This window comes from Gallinula chloropus (assembly GCF_964237585.1).
Source record: "Gallinula chloropus genome assembly, chromosome: 2".
In the NCBI taxonomy this organism is placed as follows: Eukaryota; Metazoa; Chordata; class Aves; order Gruiformes; family Rallidae; genus Gallinula; species Gallinula chloropus.
Window position 1 is genome coordinate 50,356,133 of NC_140086.1, and position 12,733 is coordinate 50,368,865.

Here is a 12,733-nt window from a genome sequence, read left to right on the forward strand (position 1 = left end):
CTCTCAAGGAGATCCCTGTCCTTTTAGAAGGGAGATGTCAACATACTGAAGAGAGCCCAACAAAGGGGCACCATGATGATGAAAGGGACCAGAGCATCCCTAATACTAGAAAAGGCTGAGTGAGCGGGGGCTTTTCAGCTTGGAGAAGAGAAGGCTCAGAGGGGGTCTTACCAAGGTATTTAAATACCTGAAGGGGGAGGGTGCAGAGATGACAGAGCTAGGCTCTTTTCAGTGGTGCCCTGTGACAGGACTAGAGGCAATGGGCACAAAGTGACACACAGGAGGTTCCCTCTGAACATAAGGAAAAATGTGAGGGTGATGGAGCGCTGGCACAGAGAGGCTGTGAAATCTCCCATCCTTAGAGATACTGGGCAACCAGCTTTAGGTGGCCCTGCTTGATCAGGGGTGGTTGGACCAGAGGAACTCCAAAGATCCCATCTAACCTCAGCCACTTTGTGATTCTAAGAACAGGAAACTAATCCATCTCTTAATTGTGATAGTGCTTCAGGTTTTGTATGCAGTTTGTCGTGCATAAGAAGAGAGACTTTGTTACAGGAACTTTGCTGTCTGAACAGAAACCCACAGATGCAAAATACATTCCCTGCAGTCTTTCCTTAGTTGATGCTACTTTTCTTATGTGGCTTTGGATAGACTGAGGCATGGGTGGCATTTGTCCTTAAAGTTTTGAGTCCTGGATGTCACTGACAACAGACTAGCCCATCTTGAATACTTGTTAGAACAATCTATTTTCTGCTCATTAGGTGTCTCATTTTACTAATGAATATCTTTATTCACATCAGTAGAAAATTGTAATTTGTTCTTTTGCACGTATGCTGTTACCTTCTGGGGATGACCTTTGAAATGTGCATTAACTCCTGTTTGCCATTCAGAGCTGGCTGGAAGCAATAGAAGACCACTCTGCATATAGCACTCATTACTGCACACAGGAACAGCTGAGTAGTGATGATGAGGAGGATGATACGGTATCTGTTACAGACCTACACGATACTCTGAAGGTATGTACTGAGTACTCATTTAACCCATACATCTGGGCAATTGTAAATCAGTACTGTTTTGTATTGAAATACCTTAGAATCATTACTTGTTGGATAAAAGTATGCTTGCTTTTCACGGATGCATAAATGCTACTTTTATTTGCAGTGGTTACTGTCATGCATTCCTATTCAGACTGCATGCATAAAACGGCATGTTTGACACAGCTACAGGGTTGTGTTTCAGCTTTAGCAGCTCTGCTGCAAGGTGCAAAACCGCTTGAGGCTGTCAGCCAGGAGAGGGAGCCTTTTGTACTTGGTGACACCAAGGCTGGAGCGATAACCAAGCTAACCTTCGGCAGGCTCTATCTTTATTTATAGGCGATAAAATGGGTTAGAAATGAACCCTTTAACACCTCAGGACACATTAGATGCGTTGTGTAGTGATTGTTCAGACCTGCAATGGAAACAAGCCTTCTGTGATAATTCTAGTATTCAGACTGTGATTCTTGCTTTTTGCTATACATATGCTTCTAAAACCTTTTCACTTTAAGGGAAAGTTGACCCTGCAGTGCAGAAATCTTCATGTGACTGAGTGTAAGTAGTTTGACCCATAGCTTTTTGTACAAGAACGCAAAGCAGCTCATGGCAGAACAGAGATGGGAGGATACCTGATGCTGGCAGTTCCCAGCAGCCTACAAAAGATGGTATTATCTGATAACTGTCTCCAAGTTCAAATGCAGGCTTGGAATATGATCTTGGGGTGGGTGCCTGCATGTCACTGTACTTGCCATACATCAGTTAACCTATGCATTTGCTTATTTTGGCCGTAGGCTTGTCAAAGAACAAGATATGTCTGTTAAGGGTTTTCCAACTTGAATAAAAAGGGTAGAAACTGTAAAAGTGGGACATCCAGTGTAACATGGGGGTTTGATGTGCTATGCTAATTAAATAATCAGCCGTGTAATATGCATAAGTCTTCTGATTGCTTGTGAGTCTTTGAAAAATACTTTAATTGCTTTCAGTTTAAATGTAGTGGTCTCTGTCACTGGGTGTCTTTGTTAAGAATAAATGCTCTCCAAATTAAAAAAACTCCAGTATAATTAAGAGCATAAACATATACTTTCCTTTGAACAAGGCAGTTCTGAACTAGCTATCCTTGCTGTCTTTCAGAAAGCACAAGCATGCCAACAAAGACTCAGTAAAGAGATTTCAGACTTTCTTGCAATGGTTAAATCTTTGGATGCTACAAAAGGTAAAACTTACTCTTCTAAAATGCAGTTTGTTACCAGGCAGCTTTTTTCTTTTTTCATTTAAGCAGCACATGCTCTAATTTCACTGAAATTAAATTTTCAGGATAATGGAAACCCAGGGCTGTTTCCCTCATTGAAAAATTCCAATAAAACATCACAACAGTTGCGAAGAACTGAAATTTTGGATTTGGAGAAATAACTGAGTATGTTGATTGAAAGAAATTTTATTAGTGGCTGTAAATGTAGTGAAATCACTTTCAGTTGCAGCACTTACTGAGTAGTATCATAGGAATATAATAATAGGGGTTCACTTTCAAGGTTTTAAAAAAATCTGTAATTGGTAGCTTATTGCAGAGCATGAGTGTCCCCTGACAGGAGGGGATGGAGCTAGGTGTCTTGTCTAACTTTCCCCTCAGAAAACTTGTAGTGAATAGAAGTGCAGTGAAATCTGAGACATGATAAATGAGTTTGGACTTGAAATCACACAACTGTACAGAGAACTGGAGGCATGGTGTGATAGGATATGTTCCGCAGACTTCTGCCGTGAGTTTTATGCCAGCTTTGAACTTCTCAAGCTTCATTTTAAATAATAACTCCTAAATTAACATGTATCTGGATTTTTGCAGCATAAGTGCCGAAACAGCACAGACTTCAAGCTGTTAGACTAGAACTTGTTTCATTTCATGCCTTTAGCACATACAGAAGTTGCTTGTGTGTTCAACACCAAAAAAAAGGAGTTCCATTAGAACACTTAACGGTTGCTCCTTTGAACCAGTCCTAGCTGCATACTGTGACCAGAATTTATGAAGCTTAAACTAAAGAACAAGTTGTTTATCTATACGGATCAGTAGTCTGTAATAGAATATCAGTTTGGGGAGGGGAAAAGTTCTTCCTCTTCCATTCCTGTGCCTTCTCGAGATGAGTCTAAATTCCAACTTTTTTTCTGTATGCTGCTGAGGAGAGTTCCTGTGGTGCAGTGATCTTGTGCTAAATGAATTCTTACCAAACTTCGTGAAGAAATGTCAGGTTTCATAATACATATTAGTGTTTTATTGTTAAGCCTTTGCAATTAGTAATACAATACAAGTGAATTCTTACAAAAAAGCCGTTTGAAAATTAGTATGTGATGGATAAATTCCATTACTACATGGAGAGCAGTTTCTCTGGCCCCGTATGGCTGACTTGAAGAACTAGTGAGAACACTCACTGGTTTGTTTTTTTTTTTTTAGATACACAACTTAGGTAATCAAAACCCATAATAAAGCAAAAGCAGATACTATCTAGTCTTGGCCAGTAACAATACTGACTTCTTATTTTCCTTCCAATAAATGTTTGTAACTTGATGGGTGAGTGAACTGTTTCCAGGTTCATGTGTAACCTCAGGTGTAGGTCTCAGCAGAGAACTGCAGTGGTCTCAGTTCTCACATAGGGTTGACATTGTATCATGAAGGTAGTCAAGTTCTTTGGCACCAGAAGTACACAGATTTCTGAGTTACAAGTCTTTCCATGTGGAACTTCTAAAAGCTTTTGAGTAACATAAAAATGGCTACCTTGAGAACTGATATTTAAAATTCTCTCCCTAACATGTTTCATCTAAATCCAGGTATCTTTGAGATTTATGCAAATTATTTATTACAAGTAAAGATGTTTCCTGTTCCCACACTGTATGCTGCCCCTCCTTCTAGAGATGCTAGTTGTTCTTGATAACTGTTGTAGGTAGAGGCTCCTAATTCCAGGCAGTAGTGAGCTTTGGTATCAAAGACAACGAGTGTGTGGATACATACTGTATCTTTTGTCCTGCACAAGCAGTATAAGTTGCAAAATAAATTCAAGAACTGTCACTGCCAGACCTTTTCATCTTTAGGTGACATCAGCTTGAAGCACCTGTGTAACTTAAATGGTGTCAACTGGTCCTGGAGTCTGTGGCCACTAAAGGGACATTTACTCTAATTGCAACAAGTATGCTTTCTGAGAGAATGGCTTGCTTGACTTCTGAGGGGTTACTGCACATCACAACAAAGATTAACTTAACTTTACCAGCTGACTGGGTTATTGTGGTTTCCTGCTGTTTCTAGACATGCAGCCCCTTCTATAAATGGTCATAGAAGTCAGGATGTGAGATTGAATTGCTTTCCAAGCTGTATTACTTATCCAGAAGATGAGTTAATGAAAATAAGACCTCCTTCCCCTTTTATTGATCAGTGTCCTTGTAACTCCCCTCTGTTTTTCAAACCTAAATCTCTGCACTGTACAGTTTGGTTTTTTTCTATATATCATGGCAGAAGCAAAAAAGCTACATTTCTCACTTGAACCGACGTTAAACCAGTGCAGTATCCTTTGTGCTTGAATTCTGTCACCTTGAGGCTTTTAAATCTAGAAAGTGGTTAGAAGGAGATTGATGCTTGTCACTTTTCCAGGGCCTTGCTGCCAGAACTGCCTGTCTGCTTTGTACACCATGCTGGAAGAGAAATCCAATCCAATCACATGCCACTTGTACCAGTACTAGGGAAAGGATGCAATAGAAAAGTTCCTTCAGTGGCACTTCTGCTTGCCCTTCCCTCACACAGATCATAGTTTTCCTGTAGAATACAAATGTTAAATCTGTGTGACCTGGAGGAAAAAATAACTAAAATAATCCTGTATCTTACAATGTCTCCTTAATGCTACTGCTGTTTTGTGCTTTCAGGAATATCTCCTCCCCTCCTGCAACAAGTGGATGTTGTCTCTGAAGTGTCCCAGGAAACATGTGAGGCCCTGACTGACTGCCTCAACCTATTCACAAAGCAAGAAGGGGTATGTATTGTGTTGTGTGGGTCTGTAAAGGGTCTGAATAGCTTAGTATATTTTGTTAGTTCCTTTCTTACCTGTTACAATAATAAATCCCCTTGTCCACAGAACTTCATGCTGTCGGTAAGCTGTCCTTTTGCATGCCGAATGTCTGATGAAAAACATGCTTCTAGAGAGAGTAGCTAAGTTTGTCTACAGAAGGGTATCTTGGTATTTGAGTGTTCAGAAGAGACTCAGATTTTGCTTACAAACTACTGCCTGTAAAGTTCAAACTGAATGCTTGAATTCAGTAAAGCAGTTGCTTTGCGGATTTGAAGGTTAAAATACTGAGAAAATTCATGCCTTTTTTTGGTGCTAGCTGACTGAAGCGTTGCACAGCGTTGCTTCTGAATTTGTTTTTCAGACCATGTGCTTAGTGGGTGTGCGAATGCAATCTATTGAACTTCTGGCTTCCCCAGTGACAAGTATCTTGCATGGTGTATGCAAATGCTTCAATTTTGGGAGCGCATGTCAAACTGATTAATTCCTGGAGTAGGAGATGTGGTATTTTTCTCCCCTCTAGAAGATACCCTAGTACCATGGAATAAATTTGTCTTCCGGTATTGTGGTAATAGTAATTCCTCAGTTAGGTTCCTGTTGTCATCAGTAAGCAGTGCTTCAGAATGAGGTCTGTGTTGGTGCTGTTAGTCTTCCAGTTACTTAAGTGAGCTGCAAACACTGGCTCCATTGTCTAGGTTTGGCTTAAGATTATTTTTTTTTGTTCCTTTCCAAGCCTTTTTTCCTTCAGTCATAAGCCTTCTAGACATACTTGAGTCAAGCTCTAGCAGAGTGGAGCAACCATGGGTTTAGTTTTGGTTTTTTTTTTTTACACTGAGGTTTTTTTTTTTCTTTTAAGAAAATCTAATATTACAGTTGCCAGTTCCATTTGTGGATGAGGGGGCAATTGTTACAACAGTGGGTGTATAGTGTTAGCTAGTATTCTTTAACTGTGTTGGCATCTTGCTTAAAGCCAGACTAAAATAGAGTTCCAGAGTGGAGTGTGGCAAAACATATGGCGAAATTGTAATTTCACCTTACTTGAACTTGAACATTCTCAGTAGGTGTTACAGAGGCCTTGCTTCAATCTGGAAGCACATAGATTTGGGCACAGGGCTGAAGTGTGAACTTGAATTTCCACCATAGCAAGTGAAATCAGTTGGTTATGACAGGGAGATGATGTGATTCTGAAGTCTTGTGTCTTGTATTTTTAAACTTCAAGCCATTGCAATTCCACAATATAAGATGTGCTTTTAAAGAATTCATAAGCTCATAAAGGAAATTGCAGCAGCAATCCTGTCCTAAAACCTGAACCTTTCCAAAAGGTTATGTTCCTTGAGCATTACTCTTCTTAAACCCACAGCATTTGGTTTCCTTATCTTCTGTAAGATGGGCCCCTGTTCTTTGCTGTTCAGGGTTGATTTCCAGATAGTTCTCTTTGCATTCCTAAAGCAATACTGAGTTCTGCACTAGCAAGTCTCAGGACCCCAATTAAATGCTCTAATATTCCTTCCAAGTGTATTGAATAATAAAGCACAACTCTGAAGTGTCTATCGCAAATAAAAAAATCACTTGTCTAAAATACTCTAAACCCAGATTTTTTTTGGTGTTTTTATCTTAACTTCATCACTGGGATCATGATCAGAAGGCTTAGGTGTTGTAAATGTTTGGATCCAACTGCCGTGAATGCTCAGCTCTGGCAATAATTGGCTGCTGTTTACTTAAAACTGCCCAAATACCTTGAGGAAGGGTAGCTTACGCTACAGCTGTTGTTTAAAAGCTCCTCTCCTGCCTGGCCTGTTCTCTCCAGGCCTCTTCTCATTGTCCCACGGGACAGTTTGACTGCAGCTTGTCTTACGGGGACTCGTGGTAGAACTTTCTCTGAGAGGAATGACTTGTTCCACGATACCTTTCAGGTGTATCACGCGTATTCCATGAGAACAGGTGCTCTAGAGCAAGCTTGTTCTTGCCCTTGTTCTTATCCTCAGTACTCTTGTATCTTGGCTCTTCGAGGAGAATTCTTTTCCCCTCAAACTTAAATTGTGGGCATACCAGAAGCCAGGGCTTGACTAATCAGGGGAGGCTGCTAACTTCGGGTTAGCCAATGCCAACACACTTTTTGCCTTCCAGAGAAGACCTCTGGTGTGGTAGTGCCCATCGCCCTGCTGTGCAAACTGTAGCATAATTGCACAGTATGCAAATGAAACTAAAGAAAGACGAACCTCTCTTTCTATCCTTCGCGGGTGTTAGAAATGGTGCAGCAACATGATATCCAAACGCTCCATCTGGCCGCAGCTTTTCCTTCCCTCCCTCCCCACCCCAGCGTGGCGTCTCCCCCGGTGCTGCCGTCGTCGGTGAGGACGCTTCGGAGCGGCTGCGGGAGAGCGCGGCCGGGCTCCTCGCCCGGCAGGCGGGCGCCGTGGCCGCTTGCTCCGGAGGGGTGGGTGGTGCGGACCCCCACACCCCGCTCCCGGTGCCGGCTCCGGGAGCAGAGAGCCCCGCAGCACCGTGCCATCCGCCACCCGTGCCGGGGAAGGCGTGACCTCACCCCTCCGCACGGCGGGAGTTGCCGTGACGCCATACAGGGGAGCGGAGGGGGTGGGGGAGCTTCCAAAAATAACCTACTGCGGCGGGGGGTTGTGCGAAGCGGACCCGGCGGGCTCTGGGACCCGCGAACCTTGCGGCTACGGCGGGGCCGCCCTGCGCCCGGCTGGGGAACGGCGGGCAGGGGCCCCGGGGGCGGGGCAGGGGCGGGAGCGTTCGCTCTGTCAGGCCATTTTTAGGCGGGCTGGGATCCGGCTGCTTGCCGCCCCGCTATTTCGGGTCGGTTTCCTCCGCCCTCTCTCCCATCCCTCACCCCCCCACCCCCGCCCCGCGATCGGCGGGATCCGCTGGCCCTGGCGGTGCGCGGAGCAGTGCGCGGGCTGCGCGGGGCGGGCGCTGCTCCCCCGCCCTGCCCTGCGCCGCGCCGGGGCATCCGCCCGAGTCCGCGGAGTGGTGCAAGGTGAAGCGGCCTCCCGCTGCGCGCCCGGGCCCGGCAGGTGCCGCCGCTGCAACCCCGGGCGGCTTTTCCAGCCGTGCGGGGCCAGGTCTCGGAGCCGCCTGCCTTCCCGAAATCGGTTCCGCGGTATGTAGCGTGCGGCGTGATGGGCTTGGGGTGGGTGGCTTTTCCTTCTTGACATTGGGGCGAACCCTTCAGTGTCAGGCAGAGGAAGGTAGAGGCGAGCCGCGGGTACTTTTTTTGCTGTGCAATTCTAACGTGTGAGGGGGAGAAAAAGGAGAATTTGATTGCTTTAATCTCAGTATTTATTGAGGCGTTTGTGCCGGAGCTAGTGCAACTCGAAACGTTTTCTGCAGTGACTTTGGCACAAGGTTAGGAAGTATTGTTTCAAAGCAGGACTTCCCTTGTACTATTTCTAGCAGATACCAGAACCTGCATTCCAAAAGCAGTTTAATTCTAGATTTATACATTTTTTTTTTATTCTAAGCTAATTGTATGTGCTGGTAGAAGAAGCTTTAACTTAAGGTTATTTGCATGCTATTATCTGTGCCGGATTTTCTGGGTGAGTTTAACATTTATCTCTAGTACTTGAGCTGCATGCACCGAAGCTGCATGAAACCGATAGGAGAGGTGTTCTTTAAAGAAATCGTCTGGGTTTTGTTAAAAACAAAACACCACCAAAGCGTGCTTCTTCGTTAACCGGGTTCTAAATAGAGCCTGCTGATACGAGCATCTTGACTCAGGATCCTAAGTTTCACTTTTACCATCAAAGGTTATATTTAACAGTCAGTTAAGAGCTTGCATTGTAGAAGTTCAGAACAGATGCTAGTTGTAGGATGACTTCATTTGTAGTGTGTTTGTGGCTTTGATCTTCCTTGTTTGTAGGTGTTGCCATTCTTTCTAGTTTGGGTTGGGGGGGTTGTGTGTTGTTTTGGGTTTTTTTTTTTAAGGGGATTTGTTTACAAGTTGATGATAAGGGATTCTGGAAAGATTCCTTCTATTTCTTGGATTAAATGACTTGTGTACTCAGCGGGGCAGAAAATTAAGGTTGTCATTTTTTTTACAGGAGCATTAAGGTCAAAATACTGTGGGTCATAGTCCTTGGATTTAGTTATCTTTACTGTGGCATAACATGCTATTTCTTGTATGTCTAACTGATGTACAGTAAATAAAAATGTGCATGCAGTTTAAGTAGCAAATACTAATCTCTAGAAGTTCAGTGTACTGCCTTAGTTTATTTCCTATTTCTTGGAAAGATAAATTAATGGCCCCGGGTTAGATGTGTGTGCACTCTTGTGAATGAATGTGTGCATACTCTTTGGGATACAAATAATTGCTTTTAATACGTGTCTGGCTTGTGATCTGGGAGATGTGGCAGCATGGGTGTTACTGGATCATGAATGAAGAAGGTGTCTGTAAGCTGTGTCCAGGTGACTTCTTAATGAGACATCTTTTATTATGTGCTTCCTTGTGGCAGTGTGTATCAGGGAAGCAGTCATGTCATTTTGCTGTCAAGGGAGAACCTTTGGTCCCAGTAGCCAGAGGAAATCTGTCTACAAAAGCCTGGAGTCCATCAGCAGTCCTTTTCTGCCGTCTGGCAATACAGTCAGCTACATTAACCTCTGTCAGGTCTTGGGAGCCTTTCATGTGGGGGAAGGAGAGATGAAGGTCTCAGCTAAAACCAAGGAAGCAAAGAAAGAGGTTGATTTCATGACTTCTGGTAGGAGGAGGGGGGTCATGCCTTGGCTGACTGTTGTACTAGACCTAGAACTATAGAAGCCCCAGCCCCTCAAGTCATGAATCCAGTGCCTGTGTTTCTCTTCTCTTTACTTAATGATAGGTGACAGCCCAGGTTTTTTTCCTCTTCCTTTCGGTCACTGGAGCACAACAGAGCAATGCTGTTACCTGGTCTGGTCTGTAGCTCTTGCTGAAAGTGTTGGAAATCAAGCCAGGATGTCAGTGTGTGAAGGCCTGTAGGTAATGCCCCAAACAATCAAAACACTGTTCTGTCTGTAAACTCTGGGAAGGAGAGCAGTAGAGACTCCCAAGGTGTGTCTGCATAGAGAAAACCTTTATCGTTTGTACGAATCTCTAGCTGGCCTGACCCTACTTCTTCTCCACCCTCTAAATGCATAGAATAGTATACTAGAAACACCTAGTACAGCTTGTTTGAAAATAACAAGGTAGTTGGAAGGTTCCCCATGCTCAACCAAGTGCCTGGGTGAAGACTGGTAATTTTCCCTTACATAGAGGATTGTGGGATATCATGTGCTGTGGAATGATGTACAGGCATGGCATGCAAGAGAACAGAGCTACCCACAGGAAGGTCACTTGGCAGGTATTTTATCCTGATAGAACATCAGCAGTTCTAGTCATGCCTCGGTGATTCTCGCTGCACTAATTTTTGAGTGCTGTATATGCAAATGTGTCTCATCTGTGCTAAAGCTCTAAAGATGAGATATTCAAATTGGAGGAATTTGATAGTGAAACGTTTGCAGATGGCAGAGTTCTTCCTCTGGGAACACATTCTTTCTACCACTGTACTACAGCCTTGCAGATAGACTACAGGTCTGTGAAGACAGCATGTAAAGGAAACAGTTTAATGAGTCCAAAGAATCTAGGAGATAGGGGAGTTGAAGAACTTAACCTTTTTTTCTGAGACTATCCAGCTATTCTAGAGCAGCCAAAACTGAATAGGTCACCCGAGTGGGCAGAGAAGCTAAGCAGCAGGCTAGACAGAAGCTTCTTAAAATAACAAATACTGGGACTCTATTCATGGAAAAGATAAGTAAATATTACTGCCTTTCTCTTATAAAAGGGTATTATGTGTGTTGACAGAATGCTTACATCAGTCAATAAGATCCTTGGTCGGGTGCTGAATATGAAAGGCTTCTGGATGGCAGATGGTCCTGGCTTGACATAGGGCAAAAGAGGAAGGCTACAGGTCTTTGCAGTCCATCAGGGTCCCAACTATTTTTTTTGCCCTTAATAATGTGCACTTCAGAAGTTAACTATTTTCGTTGTAGCTGGTTAAATTTGAATACAATCAATTGGCAAAGTGACACTCTGATTTCCAGTGACTCTGGAGTTTCCAGGGAAACTCTTGCTGACTTTTATCTCTGTGAGCCTGCATGAAAGCTGGTCATGCAACTTGTCTGAAGGCATTCTCCACTTGCTACTGCATTGCCCAACTCAAAGCACACTGCTAACCTGTTCTTGTACTTTCTAGAGTGGATTCATGCTTTTTCAAAGCTTGACTTGTAGGGTTTTTTGGTGTTGTTTTTTTTTGCTTGGTGGTTAAGCAGCATTGTGTAAACTAACTTAGAATCTGATTGTGGGCCTCTGGGGAAACAGTATAAAAACACTAACTTGAAAGGAGACCCCCTTCTCACTGGGCTTCTGCAGCGCTTGCTCTGAGGTTTGCTTCTGAGGTTGTCTATGAGTTCTTTGGGGTTTTTATTTTTTTATGTAAAAACACAGAGAAGGGGTTTAGCTGAGGCTGCAGGGAGGAAAGATCAAGCAACAATCAAATTTAATGAAATAGTACTTGATACAGTAAGCTTCTAAAATAGGAATTAGCAATTCTGTTCTCTGTGGATGCATTTGAAAACCAGTGATCTTGTCTCCGTATGTTGATGAGGAACAGAAAAGAAATACGTAACAAGGCAATTTCCTGTGTTGTTCTGTTATGAGAAGGTATTGTTTGTTTTCCTCTCCATGCTTAGAAAACAATCTGGAGTGAGACTTTTCTCCTTACAGCGTAATTGTAATTTCATAGTGGCATGTAAAGCTGGTGAACTTGTTTTCAGTGTTCTGCTGTAACGTGTATGTGATGTGTTTTGGAAGAATGGGTGAACAGTGGAGTTCCAAAACTTGCTAGTTCCTAGACAGCCAGTGTGTTGTCAGCTGAGGACTGGTAACATACAAGGACAAAAATGAAGTGTCAAACCCCTAGATTTAAGGCTGGTTTAACCTCTGTGCATAGCACTGTATTTACTAACTTTGCTGGGATTTTCCATGCAAGTGTGTGAGATACTTAACTGCAGCTGTGGTCTGGTTGGGTGGTTTGGTTTTGTCTCAGCTACACAAAAAACACCAAAATACTGAACTGAGTGACTGTGGTCCCACACATTTATTCATTTTCTGAATGTTCTCCACTGACTTTTCTTTCTTGAAACTTAGGACATAGATAATGCCTTTTTCCATGTAAAGCTGATAAATGCTAATTGCTTATAATAATATTAATAAACCCCCCCTGTACATATGAAAAACTTCATGTGGCCTGTCCAGTACCTGTCCAGATATTAACACGCGCTTTTGAGGGAAATACAATATTTAACTTATTACCTATCTGTTTTGTGCAAGGTTGTTTTAAAGGCATTGTCTCCAAGTAACTTAAGGCTTTATATCACTTAACAATTGTCAAATCATCTTAAGTTTGCCATGTGGTGGAACTTTTGGTATGTTTTATTTAGGCTGCTTAAATGTCAGTGATTTCAGATTGCTTGCCTTGTGGCCTAGTAGGCTGCTCATGTGCAACTGTGTAGCCTTTCCTTGAATAAAGCAGGTTGACTGAGTCTAAAATTTTCTGTTCTTTGCTGTGTTTTTAGCTGGTCTATTTTAGTCACTACTGGCTCCATAAAATATGGGGCTCTTCTAGCTGT

General features: G+C 43.0%; 1 protein-coding gene across 1 annotated transcript in view; it reads left to right on the forward strand.

Annotated features, from left to right (window-relative positions):
- LOC311189031 (oxysterol-binding protein-related protein 1-like) overlaps positions 1–12,733 on the forward strand; it is a gene marked incomplete at both ends in the record, with an annotated part of 49,478 nt that overhangs the window by 14,102 nt on the left and 22,643 nt on the right. The window contains 3 exons of the mRNA XM_084260615.1: positions 891–1,016; positions 2,166–2,247; positions 4,932–5,038. Of these exons, the coding sequence (XP_084116741.1) occupies positions 891–1,016; positions 2,166–2,247; positions 4,932–5,038 (315 nt within the window). The remainder of the gene's footprint in view (positions 1–890; positions 1,017–2,165; positions 2,248–4,931; positions 5,039–12,733) is intronic.